The 17,612-nt window shown below is 41.3% G+C and overlaps 2 protein-coding genes across 2 annotated transcripts; both read right to left on the bottom strand.

The window, feature by feature from the left end:
* Positions 1-11,034: 11,034 nt before the first annotated feature.
* LOC133782654 (uncharacterized) lies at positions 11,035-13,536 on the bottom strand. Its single transcript, XM_062221989.1, has 2 exons — positions 11,483-13,536; positions 11,035-11,192 (listed from the first exon to the last, which is right to left on the bottom strand). Exons 1-2 carry the CDS (start codon positions 12,660-12,662, stop codon positions 11,158-11,160), a joined length of 1,215 nt encoding a protein of 404 aa, XP_062077973.1. The 5' UTR covers positions 12,663-13,536; the 3' UTR covers positions 11,035-11,157.
* Positions 13,537-13,714: 178 nt separating this feature from the next.
* Positions 13,715-17,612, bottom strand: LOC133785604 (uncharacterized). Its single transcript, XM_062224822.1, has 8 exons — positions 17,550-17,612; positions 16,811-17,434; positions 15,907-16,047; positions 15,694-15,807; positions 15,387-15,560; positions 14,819-14,934; positions 14,239-14,323; positions 13,715-14,141 (listed from the first exon to the last, which is right to left on the bottom strand). The coding sequence occupies exons 1-8, from the start codon at positions 17,610-17,612 to the stop codon at positions 14,136-14,138; spliced, it is 1,323 nt and encodes a 440-aa protein (XP_062080806.1). The 3' UTR covers positions 13,715-14,135.

Below are 17,612 nucleotides of genomic sequence, written 5' to 3'. Positions count from 1 at the left end.
AAAGTGTCATATATGCCTGTTTAATCACACAAACATAGTTTGGATTTAAGCTCGAGGTTCAATGCATTCATGCATAGTTTGCTCAAATTATCCGCTTCCGATCTCGTTATTTGTCAAGGTCGGATATTACTTTTACCATGCACCCGAAAGTACTTGTATGGTGTGTAATTCAAATGGTTTAGTTATATCTTACTTTTTAGTTACTTTTTCTCGTCCTCAGTTAGCTCTCCGAGGTTATGAGGTCGAAACTATTGTTTTGCAAGATACTCCAGCCTTGATCCCGGCTTAATACGAAGTGGGTTATGCTCCAACTTACTGCTGATTAGTTTTAGCTGGTTTGTTCCAAACCTATTAAGGTCGTGTTTGGTTTGTAATCCATACACTTATATTTTAATCTAGTTTGCATATTTGGTTATATCCAAACATTTTTATCTTTTTGCCAATTTGGTTATATCCAAACTTATCCCATTTCGCGCATTTGGTTATTTCCAAATACTTGTGTACTTTTGACAGTTTGGTTATATCCAAACAGTTATATGTGTTTCGTATATGTTGTTTTATTTTTTCAAGCTGGTGGTATATGATCCACTGATGCCCTCTTAATATCCTATGAGTGAGACCATAGGTTATTAAATTAAGAGATAATGCAAAAAAAAAAAAAAATACAGCATATTAAACAAAATCAAACTTTATTTGAAAAATCCAAAAATAGAAAAACAGTACAGATAAACAAGCATGGCTATAGGCAACATCCTTCCTATACTATTGATAGTAAGGTCGTAGGTGTTCTCCATTCCATGCTCGTGGTACTAGACTTCCATCCAATCTCGCCAACTTGTAAACGCCGGGTCGGATGACTGACTCTATCTGGTAAGGTCCTTCCCAATTTGGCCCGAGCACGCCAGCTGTTGGATCTCGTGTTGTCAAGAATACACGCTTTAGAACCAAATCTCCCATGCCGAATTTTCGATCCCAAACTCTTTTGTTGAAGTACCGGGTAACTCGATGTTGGTATGCAACATTTTTTAATTGAGCTTCGTTCCTTCTTTCTTCAATCAGGTCAAGAGTTTCTTCGAGCTGAGAGTGGTTTGAGGCTTGATCATAAGCGAGGGCTCGAATTGTGGGAATTTCAACCTCGATTGGCAACATAGCCTCGCAATCATACGCCAGAGAGAACAAGGCATGTCCTGTCGATGTACGGGTCGTAGTCCTATATCCCCATAGGACTTGGGGCAATTCTTCGAGCCATCTTCCTTTAGCTTCTTCCAACTTTTTCTTTAGCGAACTTTTTAGAGTCTTGTTTACAGCTTCGACCTGGCCATTCGCCTGGGGATGGGCCACTGACGAGAAACTCTTTATTATTCCATTTTTTTCGCAAAAGTTGGTAAACAGATCGTTGTCGAACTGGGTTCCGTTATCAGACACAATCTTCCTCGGCATCCCATATCGACATATGATGTTTTTCACCACAAATTCAAGGACTTTTTTGGAGGTTATTGTCACCAAAGGTTCATCTTCTGTCCATTTTGTGAAGTAATCTACGGTGACCACCGCGTACTTTACTCCGCCCTTGCCAGTCGAAAGGGAGCCTATGAGGTCGATTCCCCATACCATAAATGGCCATGGGGAGGTCATCATAGTTAGCTCGGATGGTGGAGCTCGAGGAATTGTGGCGAATCGTTGGCACTTATCACACCTTTTTACGTAGTCAAACAAGTCTGATTTGATGGTAGGCCAGAAGTATCCTTGGCGTATTATTTTCTTGGACAGGCTATGCCCCCCAGTATGGTCTCCACAGAACCCTTCGTGAATTTCTTCTAAGATTTTTTTAGCTTCGGGAGGAGTCACAAACCGAAGTAATGGCATGGAATATCCTCTTCTATACAGCCTTCCATCTATAATGGTATAACGAGGGATTTGATACATCAACTTTCGAGCCTTGGTCCGTTCTTCTGGGAGGATGTCGGTCTCGAGATATTCAACTATCGGAGTCATCTAGGTAGGCTCGGAATTGATCATACACATGTCCTCCTGCTCTAGCTCATCAATACTAAGTGCCGAGAGATGTTCAATTGGCACGACATTCAGTTCGTCATTCTTGGTAGAGGTAGCGAGCCTGGCTAAGGCGTTCGCATTCGAGTTCTGTTCTCGGGGGACCTGTTCTATCGCATAGAACTCGAAATGTTCTAATCCTGATTTTTCCTTTTCTAAGTATGCTGCCATTCTCATACCACGAGCCTGGTACTCTCCCAAAATTTGGTTAACCACTAGCTGGGAGTCACTGTAGCAATGTATTGCTTTAGCTTTGAGCTCCTTGGTTATACGAAGTCCCGCCAGTAAAGCCTCGTACTCGGCCTTGTTATTTGACACGCTGAAGTCAAATCTCAAGGCAGAGTGAAATCTGCTTCCTGCAGGAGTGATCAAAATTACTCCTGCCCCCGATCTGTTTTCATTAGATGACCCATCAACGTAAAGTTTCCACAGCTCGTGGGCCAGGGTTATAACTTCATCATTGGTCATGCTAGTACACTCCACTATGAAGTCTGCCAAGGCTTGTCCCCTTATGGTCGTCCTTGGGTGATAAGTGATCTCGAATTTCCCGAGTTCAACGGCCCATTTCAACAGTCGACCTGAAGCTTCTGGCTTGGACAGGACTTGTCTTAATGGTTAATCAGTTAGTACATGGATGGGGTGCGCTTGAAAATAGAGTCGAAGTTTTCGAGATGAGTGAATTAGGCTGAGAGCTAGCTTCTCCATCAAGGGATATCTTGATTCTGCCCCGATAACCTTTTACTGGCGTAATACACGGGCCTTTGCACTTTTTCTTCCTCCCATACGAGTACTACACTTATGGCGTGCTCGGTCGTAGCAAGATACAAGTACAGAACTTCTCCCATAATAGGTTTTGACAAGATAGGGGGTTCTGCGAGGTGTTTCTTGAGTTCCTGAAAAGCCAGCTCACATTCCTCTGTCCATTCAAATTTCTTGCCTCCCCTCAACAGGTTGAAAAACGGAAGATAATGGTCAGTAGATTTTGATATAAACCTACTTAGTGTTGCCATCCTGCCCGTCAAACTCTAGACATCTTTGTGCTTTCGAGGTGAAGGCATATCGATCAGGGATCTTGTCTGGATTAGCTTCTATTCCTCGAGCATTTACAATAAAACCCAGGAATTTTCCTGAAGATACTCCAAAGAGCACTTCTGAGGGTTAAGCTTCATGTTATATTTCTGTAGCACAGCAAAGCATTCTTCGAGGTCATCAACATGGTTATTGTTAAGTTGAGATTTGACTAACATATCGTCAACATAAACTTCCATGTTGTTCCCTATTTGCTCGGAGAACATCATGTTCACAAGCCGCTGGTAAGTGGCCCCAGCATTTTTGAGCCCGAATGGCATAACGTTATAACAATATAACCCTTTATCTGTTATGAAGCTCGTATGTTCCTGTTCAGGGGCATGCATGGAAATCTGGTTATATCCAGAATAGGCGTCTATGAATGACATTAGTCCATGCCCTGCCGTGGCGTCCACGAGCTGGTCAATCCGTGGTAAAGGAAAGCAATCCTTAGGACAGGCCTTATTGAGGTCCGAGTAGTCAATGCAGGTTCGCCAAGTTCCATTAGGCTTCAGGACCAGTACCGGATTGGCTACCCAATCGGGGTAAAAAGCATCCCTAATGAATCAGTTTGCCTTTAACCTATCGACTTCCTCTTTTAGGGCCTTTTTCCTATCGTCATCCAATTATCTTCGCTTTTGTTGCTTCGGCGGGAAGCTTTTACAGATATTTAGTGCGTGGCTCACTATATTTGGACTTATTCCTACCATGTTCGAATGTGACCACGCGAAGACATCCTGGTTTTTCTTCAAAAAGCAAATTAATTGCTATTTAGTCTCTTCATGGAGGTTTTTCCCGACCTTTACCGTTTTCGGGGGGTCTGATTCTTCGAGCCTGATTTCTTCGAGCTCTTCCAATGGTTCGTGATCAGCTCTTTCCTCCACTCTTGGGTCGATTTCTTCATCTATCTCCAAGATTGTCCCGTCTTTATTCTGAATGACGACGAGAGCTTGTGCGCTCGCCTGTTTCTTTCCTCTTATGGAAATGTTATAGCATTCCCTCCCGGTCAACTGGTCTCCCTTCAATGTCCCGATGCCACTAGAAGTTGGGAACTTGATGGCCAAATGCCTTACAGACGAGACTGCCCCCAGCCCTACTAGGGCGGGTCTCCCGAGCAGCACGTTGTAAGCCGATGGCAGGTCCACTACTACAAACTCCATCATCTTGGTCGCTGAGACTGGATAGTCTCCCAAGGTTACAGGGAGTTCAATGGACCCCATACAGGCAATCCCCTCTCCTGAAAAACCATACAATGTCATTGCGCACGCTTTTAGGTCTCGAAGCGTGAGTCCCATCTTTTCTAAGGTGGCCTTATAGAGAATGTTCACTGAGCTCCCATTATCAATGAGAACTCGGTGAACTCTCTTATTCGCAAGCTAGAGAGTGATGACCAGTGGATCATTGTGGGGAAACTGAACATGGAACACATCGTCCTCAGTAAAGGTTATCGGTTGAGATTCAATCTTTTGGCACTTTGGAGCTCTAGGTTCGGGTTCATAGGGGGACTCGTCCCCAGTTTTTAGCTCGTTCACGTATCACTTTTGGGCATTCTTGCCCGTCCCTGTGAGATGAGGCCCGCCCAAGATTGTTATCACATCTTCTCCATCAATCGGAGGGGGCCTATCTTCTTCTCTAGCTCGGGAATTAGTGTTTTGAGCAAGCTGCGGCGCAACTGCCCTCTGGCTAGTAGAAGTCTGATTATTATTCTAGTTCCTGACACATTTTCTGAAGTATCCTCTCGAGATCAGTCCTTCGATCTCGTCCTTCAACTGCCTGCATTCATCAGTAGTGTGCCCAGTATCTCTGTGAAATCGACAGTACTTGCTGGAGTCTCTCTTGGACTTCTGATTTCTCATGGGGTCTGGTCCCCTGAAAGGGACCTGGTTTTCATTAGCCAGGTATATATTCTCCCGAGACTCGTTGAGCTCAGTGTACACTTTGTACACGGAGAAATACCTTTCCACTTTCTTCTTCTTTCCCCCTTCCGCCTCGGGCTTACTTCCTTCATTCTTCTTCCTTTTAGAAGGGTTTTCTGCAGGGGGTTTCGAGGCTGATGGGTCCGCCGAGGCTAAGGCAGAGTTTACGTTTATCGTTGTAGTTATGGGCTGAGAGGTAATGTTCAGCATTGACCTCGCCTCTTCTACATTGACAAACCTCTGAGCTCGTCTATTAAACTCGGTTAAGGACTTCACAGGCTTTCTCTGCATATCATCCCAGAGGGGACTTCTCGGCATTACCCCAGCTTGGACGGCCATTAGATGACTGATGTCGTCTACATCCCGAGCTCGGGCAACCTCCAAATTAAACCTTGTAAGGTAGCTCTTCAACGTTTCACTTGGCTGTTGCCGAACGTTGGTCAGGGTCGATGCCTCGGGTCTTACCCCGATCATGGCTCTAAACTGCTTTTTTGAAATCTTTTGATAGCTGATCCCAAGAAGTGATTGAATGCCTCTTATATTTTTCGAACCAGTTTTTTGCTGGTCCTGTAAGCAATGCTGGAAATAACATGCATCTGAGCTCATAACCCACATTACTTGCTCTCATTATGGTGTTAAATGTACTCAAAGGACTGTACGGGTCAGATTTCCCTTCAAAAGGAGGGACATGAGGAATCTGAAACCCTTGAGGAAACGGAGTGTTGGAAATATGGGGAGCAAATGGTTCGAGCTCCTCATCCCGACTACGACCTCGCTCATTCTGCAAGAGCCTGAATGCCTTTTCCAGCTGATCAATTCTTTCTTGAACTGGGTCTGCAGGGGGTCTTGACTGAAATTGGCTATCATTGATCACAATTCTAGGCTCGCGCCTTCGCAGGGGATCTTTGCACCCATTTAGGCGATCTCTCAGGTCCGAGTTTGATGGATTACCACTACCCTGATTCTAATTCAGGTGCTCCCGTAGGTCAGAGCAGTTCCTATGGTTTCCAATATTTCTTCGTCCTTGATCATACATGCTGACTGATCTGGCGTCCTCTGAGTCGTCACTGGCGAGGCTTGTCGCATGATTGTTCCGAGATGGATTTCTTTCATGCTGCCTCGTCTCTACAGTGCGAGATCGAGACATTTGGCTTCTCGCAGGCTGGTCGCCTCTCTCTTCTCTAGTAGCCTCTCTATTCCCCTGTTACTGTCCTGCCCGCCTTGCCTCATCACCCCGAGTTGGTTGTGCGTTCCTCCGAGGTGGTGAGGGGTATCTTATTGGTGACGGTGGGAACCGTATGGGTGATGGTGGCTGCCAACCATTTCGGGGCCTGGATGGCCCCGAGTTCTCCCATGCTGACTCGGTAACATTCTGCGTGTTACCAAGAACCTGAGTCTGAGCCTCTGCAGGGGCTCGGTTATTCCCAGTTTCTGCTGGTAACTCCGCATTCGAGTTAGCCGGAGCCCTAGCCCGAGTGTTTCTTCGGGGTTTCGAGGGAGCAGGTTTCTTTGCTGGTGGCAGAGGTTGCTCCGCTCCTCTTGTGGCACCGTGTTTTCGAGGTCGCCCACGAGGCCTGCGGGGAGGAACATGAACGTCCCGCAGGGGTGGATCTTGGTTCTCCTGCAGAGGTTGAGGCTGAGCCGCCTACGCATCTGCGGCTAACCTAGCCAACTCTTGGTTCCGCTTCTTGGCTTCAGCAAGCTGTTTTCTTAACTGTCGATTTTCAAGTTCCACAATGGGGACGTACCGTTCAGGATTATATTACATGTCCTCATCTTCTTGGAGCCGGAGGTGCTGGAGGTCCTCGAGAATCGGAGGACTCACTTCTCTCATCAGGTTCAAGATTCGTCATCAGCTGCTTCCCAGGGTGCCGTGGATAGTTTTCTTCGGGAATATTTTGATCATTCGTAGCCATAGCTAATCAGGGATTGTATTGCTTAAGGCTCTCAATGAAAGCACCAAACTGTTGACACCATTTTTCGTCAACTTAAAATGTAGAGCAATTAAAAAACAAGAACTATGGCACAGGTAAATAATACAGAATAACAACGAGAATTTTACGTGGTTCAGCAGTTAACTCTGCCTAGTCCACGAGTCAATTTTATTAAGACTTTGGATATTTCAGGAAATTCTTCAAGGATGAATTCTCCATAAATTCTCTCAAGATATCAAAAATATGTCCACTCTAAGTGTCCATGATCTATCTATTTATAGAGGATTCTCAGAGTTCGTTCCCACATATTTCGGGAAGATACTCCTCTTCATTAGTGGGAATAATGACATTAAATTATGTAACTCCTATATACAAGGAAACGTCCCCTGAAGACCAGGAGGCATATAACAGACTAGTTAATATCCCTATAATGTAGGGAGGTTACAACAATAAATATCTTTAAACGCACAGATGACCCATTACGTCGTTCGAGATCGGTAATCAGTATCATGTCGGACCAGGTCTTTAGATAAATTATGAGCTAGCCACCTTACCCCAAGACCAGCTCGGAGCGGGCAAATACCACAGAGGTCGTTACATTCCGAGCTTATACCCATGCCAAGCTCGGGCTACTTAACCCGACAACGGATATACTCTGATGTTATGTCTTTCGAGCTTAGAAAGAAAATCGAGGTTACATATCTTCGAGGTTGCCACCTTGCTTCGAGGGTTTGACATCTGGACCGCGATGTGCTTTAGATATCTCGAGCTCACACTTAACAAGTCCAGCTTTCGAGGTCACAATCTCAGGTCTCAAAATCTAGGCATAACATATGGTATTTTAAAAAGTCCATGTCATTAAAAATTTACCAATTCATCATCCACATGGACAAATGAATTCATGCCACATGGATCCTCATTCATCCTCGTTGGCACTTAACTTCTAAAAGTGGACGGCTGCAAGCAAAACGTAACAGTCTGGGTATTGCCGTCAAAAAATTTTATTAGGGTTATGAAGAAATCGTGAATGGCTTGATCTTATTGATATATTTTAGTTGTATATATATACAAAAGAATAGAAAACAGGAAACTAGAAAATAGGAAACTAGAGCTGTAATTCTAATCTAATTCCTAAACTCACGGTTATCCATATATACAAAACATTAAGAGAATATCTCAATAATATCTCAATACCCCCCCCCCTCAAGTTGGAGCATGAGGATCATAAATGCCCAACTTGGAAAGCAAAAACTGAAATTGACGGGTCCCCAAAGGCTTGGTAAAGATGTCTGCAAGTTGAACAGTTGTAGGAACATAAGAAGGAAGAATAGTGCCGTCTTGGATAGCATCACGAACAAAGTGACAGTCTGCTTCAATGTGCTTTATTCGGTCATGGAAGACTAGATTCTGAGCAATATGTAAAGCCGACTGGCTATCACAATATAGCCCAATAGCATCAGTATGTTGAATCCCCAAGCTAAGGAGAAGACCCTTCAACCATTTCAATTCACAAGTAAGAGAAGCCATAGAGCAATATTCAGCCTCTGCCGAAGAACGTGCCACAGTAGGTTGTTTCTTGGTTTTCTAGGAAATCGGGGAATGACCAAGAAACACAAGCCAACCCGTGAGAGAGCGAGGAGTAAGAGGACAAGCTGCCCAATCAAAATCACACCAACCAATCAAGGAAAGAGAGCTATCAGCACGAAGTAAGATTCCTTGTCCAGGAGAGCCTTTCAAATAGCGAACAACACGCAAGGCGGCTTCCCAATGTTCCTGTCTTGGTTCTTGTGGGAACTGTGATAAAACGTGAACAGAGTATGCCAAATCAGGACGAGTGACCGTTAAGTAAACCAAACGACGATAAGGTTCCGGATTGGACAAAGAATCTTCTTAAGCATGAGCAAGCCGATGGTTTTACTCAATGGGAAAAGATGCGGGCTTAGCACCCAGAACACCAGTCTCAGAAATGATGTCAAGAGAATACTTTCATTGACAAAGATATACCATCAGGACTTCGAGCTACCTCAATCCCGAGGAAATATTTAAGAACCCCGAGATCCTTCATATGAAAACACGTGCTCAAATAGTTCTTAAAGATCTTCAAAGCAGCGAAATCATTCCCAGATATTATTAAATCATCAACATACACCAAAACATTGATTTGAGTATCACCCTTAGTATAAGTAAAGAGAGAATAATCAGCATAGGATTGTAGAAAGCCATACTCTTTTAAAGCAGTGACAAGTTTGGAAAACCAACACCTCGGTGCCTGTTTCAAGCCATATAAGGACTTTCGAAGACGACACACCATATCAGGTTAAGAAGACCCAAAACCAGGAGGAAGCTTCATATAGACTTCTTCATTGAGATCCCCGTGCAAAAAAGCATTATGCACATCCATCTGATGCAGCTCCCAATTTTTAGATGCTGCAATGGCTAAGAAAGCACGAACGGTGACCATTTTTGCAACAGGTGCAAAAGTTTCGTTATAATCGATCCCGGCAATTTGATGATTAGCAAAAACAACCAAACGAGCTTTAAGTCGTTCAACACTGCCATTAGAGTTGTACTTTATTTTTTAGACCCATTGACTACCAAGAGCACGTTTACCAGGAGGTAATTTTTCCATAGTCCAAGTACCATTATCCTCTAAAGCACAAATTTATGTGTGCATAGCATGACGCCATCCTTCATCTGTCATAGCTTCTTTAAATGATTTTGGTTCACAACCTGCAGTAACAGCGGCAAGAAATTGCCGATGGCTAGCAGAAAATTTTGCACAGTTAATATAATGTGTTATAGGAAAGGGCGTACCAGAGGGAGCTGACGGCGCGGGTGAACTTAGAGAGATAGCAGATGGACTTTGTGTGATAACAGTATTAGTAACATAGTCACGAAGCCGAGTGGATGGAACTTTTTCACGGAGTCCACGTCCCATGTGAGTGTCATTGATAGAATTCGGAGCAGCCCCTGCTACCCCCCTTGTAGATGGATGTTGGAGTGGAGATGTGGATTGAACAGGACTCTGTGCAGCAGTCGGGCTAGACTGTGCTACAGGAAAAGGGAGAGTAGGCTCTAAAGTGGTAGTTGTTGGAATTTGGGTGGTGACATGTAGTGGGGAGGATTCATTTGTGGGTTAAGGTTCATTAGACAATGGTTCAGAATCACCAAAAATATTAAAATCAAAGTCATCATCACCTAAACTCACGCTTCCAGAATTATATGTAGAGCTAATAGTAGAAGGATCATTTTCAGCAAAAGGAAATTGATTTTCAAAGAACTTAACATCCCTAGAAACAAAAAAACTTTTATTTTCTAGATCAAAAAGTCTCCACCCTTTCTTACCAAAAGGATACCCAACAAAGATACATTTTCGACTGCGACTTGCAAATTTATCATTCTTAGCTCGTTGATTATGGGCATAACACAAGGAACCAAACACTCACAATTCATCAAAAATTGGCAAAGTATGAAATAAAATTTCATATGGTGTTTTATTCTGAAGAACACTTGAGGGTGTTCGATTGATCAAATGAGAAGCTGCTAAGATACATTCACCCCAAAAATAAAGAGGAAGATGACTTTGAAAATGTAAGGCCCTTGCCACTGTTAAAATATGACGATGCTTACATTCAACTCTACCATTTTGTTGTGGAGTCCCCACACAAGAGGTTTGAAAGAAAATCCCATTTGAAAGAAAATAATCTTGCAAACAATTAAATTCTGTCCCATTATCACTCTGAACAATCTTAACCTTTTGACCAAATTGTCGATCAACCATAGCAAAAAACGACATAAACATTTTAAACACCTCTAATTTATCAATCAACAAATAAACCCATATAGCTCGGGAAAAATCATCCACAATAGTCAAAAAATAACGAGCCCCACATGAAGAAACAGTATTGTAAGGACCCCATAAGTCACAATGTACTAATTCAAAAATTCGGGAGGCCTTATGGTCACTAAGAGAAAAAGAATCATGAGTTTGTTTGGCACGAGGACACACATCACATGCCTTATTTAATTTATCATTAGAATTACGTAGGAAAGGTAATGACTTTACTACTTTCTCTGAAGGATGTCCAAGACGTTGATGCCAAAGTTCCAACGAAGATGAAGAACCATCCACTGAGATAGCTTGCATTATAGACGGTGGCCGGAAGTAGTAAAGTCCGTCTCTCCGTTCACCCGTTCCAATCAGCTTCCTCGAATGACGGTCCTGTATAACACACATATTAGAAGCAAATTGTACAAAACAGTGCATGTCATCAATGAGTTGTGTAACCGAAATTAAGTTGCAGTGCAATTTAGGGACATAAAGAACATTTTTAAGAAATAATCCTTCCAAGAGTCTCACACTTCCCTCTTTAGTAGCAATTAATTTTTGGCCATCGGGGAGTCCGACGTGACATGCAGCAATATCATGAACATTAAACAAACAAGATTCATCCCCCGTCACATGATTAGAAGCACCAGTATCAATAATCCAAGAAATCCTGGAAAACTCACCATGTAAACGGTCGATAGAGGAATGAGTATTACCAAACATAGTAGCGATAGTTTGCCATTGTGTTGCACTTAGGTGAGGAAGAGAGGCAGCAGTGTTTGACGTGGTGGCTGCATCATTGGAAGAGTTTCTTTGCCCATTGACCGAAGATCCAACCATAGTGTGGCTGCCGTCTACCGCCACCGCTCGCACAGTGGCTCCTCGACCACGACTAGCCGCGGGTGAGTCTATACCACGGCCACCACCTCCTTTGCTACGAGCATAAGGGATTCCTTGAGTGCGAGGTCTATCGCCCCACCATTCTGGATACCCAAGAAGCTGAAAACAGGTAACAATATCATGACCAGATCGGTGACAGTGAGAACATAATAGCCCAGATTTGTCAATCTTATCTGGTTTCGCTCGGCTGCGCCTTTCCGGACGGACAGCAAAACCCACCACTTCCGGTAGAGATTCACGAGCATGAGTAATGCCACGAACACGTTCTTCTTGAGCAATTTGTTGATAGGCACGATCAAGAGAAGGCAGAGGTTCTTGAGACAACAAAGTAGTACGTAATGGGGCATAATAATCAGAATTTAAACCCATCAAAAATTGATGAAAACGCTCATTACTGCGTCGTTTTTCATGTTCTTTACCCAAATTACATTCACATTTGCCACACTTACAGGTAATAATGGGTTCATGGTTAGCCAATTTCTCCCATAAAACCTTTAGCTTTCCAAAGTATGAAGAAACAGACATGATCTTGGGTTGCTCACACTTAGCCAAATCAGTTTTTAACTGTTGAATTCGGGGGCCATTAACAACTGAGAAACGAGCCTGCAATTCATCCCACAAAAGTTTAGCATCATCATAAAAAGAAATAGTAGACTTAACCTCCGGATCAATAGTGTTCATTAGCCAGGAAACAAGCATCGAATGGATAGTAAGCCAATCCTCCATTGTGAAAGGTGCTTGAGGTTCCATAATCATGCCGTTGACGAAGCCGTATTTCCGGCGGGAAAGCAGAGCAAGACGCACAGTCCTTGCCCATTCATCGTAATTGTCGTGTCGAAGACGAACCGGAGTGATGAGATCTCCATGCCTGTCTTGTGAGCCAAGGAAAAAAGGAGACGTGTGGTCATTTCGAGAAGGGATAGGTGGAGGTGGAGGCTTAGTGGTATCGTTACCAACAACCATTGCCTCGTGTATCTTAGCCGTGTGGCTCTGGTACCATGAAGAAATCGTGAATGGCTTGATCTTATTGATATATTTTAGTCGTATATATATACAAAAGAATAGAAAACAGGAAACTAGAAAATAGGAAACTAGAGCTGTAATTCTAATCTAATTCCTAAACTCACGGTTATCCATATATACAAAACATTAAGAGAATATCTCAATAATATCTCAATAGGTTATTAGTACGTGAGCTCAAAAAGAATTGGGGGTTTTATTGCAAATATCTCTTTTATATACTTCAGTACAATTTACATGTATTTGTTATTCTATATCATCATGTTTAGACATATATTAAGATTATCTACTTTTTTCTTCCCTTCAATGATTATTGTTTCATTTTCATGTCTTCTCTCAGCATAGCTGAATTTGATTGTTGTTCACCTTCTTAGATTTCCATGTCATTCAGGCCAGAAACATATTGAGTATGTTTGCTTTTCAATTTTTGAGTTACAATATTTCAATTATTCATCTTAATTTGGGCAAGTTATGATGTTGTAATGAGCGTAAATTCTAAATAATATCATTCTCTTAATTAAATCTAGTGAACCAAAGCGCTTAGATCTTTGTTACAGCACAAATCATTTTACATCCTTTGTTTTTGTCGTTTTATATTTTAGATTATTACGTCCAAGTACTCAGATACATGGTTGGATTGGTATCTAAAACGCATGTAAGGTTCTTGTCTAGTTCAATAATCATTTAAGTACCCAAAGTTTAAACCGTAAGTATTACTAAGTAATACGAAATTTGTAATTGTGCTATTAAATAGTGACTGCATAGTGTTATCTCAAGACAAAATGTAGTTTCATGTTTGTATCAATTTATTTTCTCCATATTTGTATTTGCTGGAGGATTGCCATATCAAGTGTTGAGTGATATTTGTTACTTGGTTCTCATGCTAATTACATTTTAGAATAAGCTTGCTGTTTACTTTATTCTGAATTATGTCATCTGACGTCCATGTACCATCAACGAACTTGGTTGAGTGTGACCATTTCAGAGTAAACACGTTGATATAAAAGCGCCATCTCCCTCGCATTAATTTACAGCCTACAATGAGCCTAACAAAACCCAAAAATTAGACGTATCCTAGAGAAAGAGAGAGATCCAAGTTCTCAAGACGTGTCATGTTATTTTACAGCTAATTTGCGAACTATATGAAATTATATACCAAGAATGTAGATACATAGGTGATCCAAAGATACAAGGCACCCAACATACACAATCAATCTTTGGACAGTGTCACCCAGCATACACAAGCAATTCTCCATTTCTGCCATTATATAAAAATAACCAACCTGTCAAGCCATGATCTGAATCATTATGTGTTATCAGTCGCAATCTGTTGTGAACCGAATTTCATTCTCAACTTCCGCTTGAGCAACTTGTCCTTATATATTTTTAGTCTTCTTGCTCCTTCTGAATTCTCTTTTACTCCTGATGAACAGGGAAAAATAAGATTTGCAGCATATCAGAATGTATAATTTAACACTAGCTTCTCAGAAGTAGGCCTGCAAAAGTTGCTAACACATACCTCATTAGTAGTTATGCTTGAGGAATTGGAATCAACTTCCATTGGTGCCTCGGCTATTCTTGCTTCTGATTTCTCATTTGAATAACTGGCAATCAAATATGTTCATAAATGTTAGATTTTAACCCAAAATAAGATCTGTGTTTTCATCATATATATTATATGTAGACCACAGCCGGTACATATAACTATTAAAAACATTCAAGCAATCTTACCCTCAACTTTTACTAACTAATACTACTTGTTGCGAAACTAAAAGAAAAGGGAAAGTTTTAAGAAACAAATATAAATCCATGGTAAGTCATGGTAACTCAAACTCTAATATCAAATTCCTTGCAAAAAGAGATTATTTTGTGAGGTTGTGATTGAGCAACCGGGTAACATTTTTCCTCTTTCTAATGATTCTTTCTTCATATGCATCCCAAAGATCTAGTGGTGTATTTTTTTTCTCTTTACAGAGAGAGAGAGAGAGAGGATTTAAAAAAAAAAGTATGGTAACACTATAGTACATGTAGCTCTTTTTCCACTAGCAAAAGAAAATCGTGGAATATAGGTGGTAAAAAATAAGTCATAGGATACTTACGTTGAAAGTATTGTCACCCAAATTAGCTCCACACAGTCCACCCAAAGAAGCCTTTGTTCCACAGGGATTACACCATAGGTAATTAGATGAGCAAATGGCCAAAGCTTCCACCCTGCCTGCAAAAATCAATTGAATATACATAATTAAAATATGCATATAAAACATACACATATATATGTATAAGCCTGAATTAAATGTTTTTCTTTTCCTTTATTTTTTGAAACGAGAGCTTAACCCAAACCAGGGACAATGACTAATCCAATTAAAACAAAATATTATTTTGACATGTGCAGATCAAGCCTCGGTTGTGCATTAGCATTGTTCTCTGAAAGTCTATAGGGGATAAAACTTTATAAACCTTAGGAAAAGAGGAAAGGATAATGAAGTTCCCTCTCTATTTTGAATGGTCATAATGGAAAGGTACATGTGAAACCATATTACTGGTAAAACCTATGAACGGTTGAAATTTGAAGGGCATGGCTTGATTTAAAGAGGCCAGTGAATATAGTTCGAACAAATAACTAGCAATAAAATATGTTTATTAAAAAAAGGGCAAAGTATATCTTACAGTCAACATGGGAACAAATGTCGCCTTCCATTCACTAAAGATAGTGAGTGGAGACTCAAACCGCAAAATCCCCAAGACTATGAAATAAACGCTGTTCCAAAGTGCTGCCCATGCTGTTTGATCGAAGAGTACTTTGACAAGAACCACCCACCAGTCTTGAAAAGGAAAAAGCTCCTGCAGAAAAAGGATGTAGTTTGAGAAGTATTCCATTTTTAAAATGATGTTGATCTATTAGGTTGAGAAAACAAGGAACAAACAGCGGGAATAATAATTAAAGGGTGCAACAATATAAGCTATAGGTGATCACCTCACAGAACTGGTAATAATAGTGAGATAGGGAACCATGCAAAGTAAAACCAACAAGACCCGATCTGAACATCCGTGTGCGGTCAAACTCAAATAGAGGTTTTCCTTCAAAACACTGCAAACACACAAAATTAAAGTTCGCAAATGCTACATAAGAACTTAAAAACTGCAACAAGTATAAACTTTCAAGTTTCAACTCAGCACATAATAAAACCTGTGCTATCCAATCTCCTATAGAATACACCACTCCACTAATCATCATTTTAGCTAAAACTGGGTTTGTTTTAAGAGCTTCCTCGTAAGCAGACCAGTTGTGTTGGGGCGCATATCTTAGAATCTCAAAAAGAGTCCATCCCTGTAACCAAACCACAAATCACAATATTAAATTGGTGCAAAAGCACAAGGTAATCAAAAGTTAAAATTAATTCAGTTTTCACCTTCCATTACATATTTTAAACATCTGATTAACTTAACAAGTGACTATCAAGTAGTTATAAAGAACTGAGAACAGCCTACTTCATACCCCAAGAATCTACACGAGGCCAAATATCTCTAGCCATAAGTCCGTAATCATTTTCTCTACTGGTTTTCTTTCTTTCACGAAACAAGAATTTTCTTTCCTTCCTTGGCCCAACAAAAGTCTATTCTTTCAGTACTCTACACATTTCCTTCTAATATGTCTACATATAACCAGAACTTTATCATACTGGTACGTTACTAATACAAATACATAATGGTCCTGTTCTCCAAAATTAAAATTAATAAATAAGAGGTCTTTACTCGGAGGACTAAAGCCAAGAAAGATTATGGAGGGAACACAACTTAGGCATGAAGAAACTAATGACCAAAGCAAATAGAAACATTAAAGAAAAACTAAACACAAAAATTAAGAAAATAATAGATAGATAGATGTTCAGTGGAAATCATTTCAAAAATGCAAAACTTTCCTTTTGAGTGTGTATATGTGTGAAATTGCATTAAAACCCAACATACCCAACTGGAATATATTCTAAAGATTCAAAGCTCAACGTACAAAGTTCTAAAATTTCAGCATAAAATAACAGTCATTTAAGTTTCGAAAGAAAAAGGGATCAAAAGTAATATGAAGATTGACTCACATGCCAGTAATCTTGATCAATGGTAAGCAATCTCGTAATGGCGAAAGTACCAGCCGCGAGCACAATAGTGCCATTGATCGTTCTATCAATCAGTCTATTAACATCCTCATTCTCTCTTTCATCCCCTAAACCAGACCCAGTCCCAAATCCCTGAAACTCAGTAGCTCCTTCGAACGACAACCTCCCTTCGTTCCCTCCGAACCCACTAACCTGGCTCACCAAGTCGCTCTCCAAACCTGCTCCTCCTCCCTCCACACGGCTCACCACAACTCCTTCTTGCTGGTCCGTACTATCCGAGCTCTGTACAGGGATCACGTCGAACTCTTCCTCCAAAACAGAGTTCACTGACCAGCTGCTTTTCCGTTTGTTTCTCGAGAAAATCAAGTTTGGAGTGAGTTTGGGGAAATTGGCGGAGCTAGGGAGAAGCTTTGCATGTGCGTTTGTGGGCTTTGGTTTGGGTTTGGTCAAGGAAAGGAAGCTCTGGGGAGCTATGGTGTGAATCGAGGCCATGGCTACCACCCTGAGTTCCTGACCGAGTTGGGAAAAACTGAGTTGCGAGTTAACACTTATGTTTCTCCGAGTTGGGAAAATCTGGGTTGGAGGTTTTATATGGCTGACACACACCTATTGGATGAGTGGTTATCTAGTACAACGCGTTACGTTATTTTAACGTGTGCTAATTAATAGAAAACATTATATTAATCTAGGTGGTTCTATTGGTGACGTAGTGAGGTTGTACAGAGATATCGTGGACTGTAACGATACTGTAGCTAACTGATGATTGAGATGGTAGTTTGGACAT

This window comes from Humulus lupulus, chromosome 6 (assembly GCF_963169125.1).
Source record: "Humulus lupulus chromosome 6, drHumLupu1.1, whole genome shotgun sequence".
In the NCBI taxonomy this organism is placed as follows: Eukaryota; Viridiplantae; Streptophyta; class Magnoliopsida; order Rosales; family Cannabaceae; genus Humulus; species Humulus lupulus.
The sequence above is the reverse complement of the archived record's forward strand: the minus strand, read 5'-3'. Positions and strand labels throughout refer to the sequence as shown.

Excerpts from the sequence above, each read along its gene's own strand:
- LOC133782654 (XM_062221989.1), bottom strand. The coding sequence starts at position 12,662 with ATGGTTGTTGGTAACGATACCACTAAGCCTCCACCTCCACCTATCCCT. Across the intron at positions 11,193-11,482 it reads CTCTATCGACCGTTTACATG|GACCGTCATTCGAGGAAGCT; the intron begins GTGAGTTTTCCA and ends TGTGTTATACAG.
- LOC133785604 (XM_062224822.1), bottom strand. The coding sequence starts at position 17,612 with ATGTCCAAACTACCATCTCAATCATCAGTTAGCTACAGTATCGTTACA. Across the intron at positions 16,048-16,810 it reads TTGATCAAGATTACTGGCAT|GGATGGACTCTTTTTGAGAT; the intron begins GTGAGTCAATCT and ends GTTTGGTTACAG. Across the intron at positions 15,808-15,906 it reads TAGGAGATTGGATAGCACAG|TGTTTTGAAGGAAAACCTCT; the intron begins GTTTTATTATGT and ends GTGTGTTTGCAG.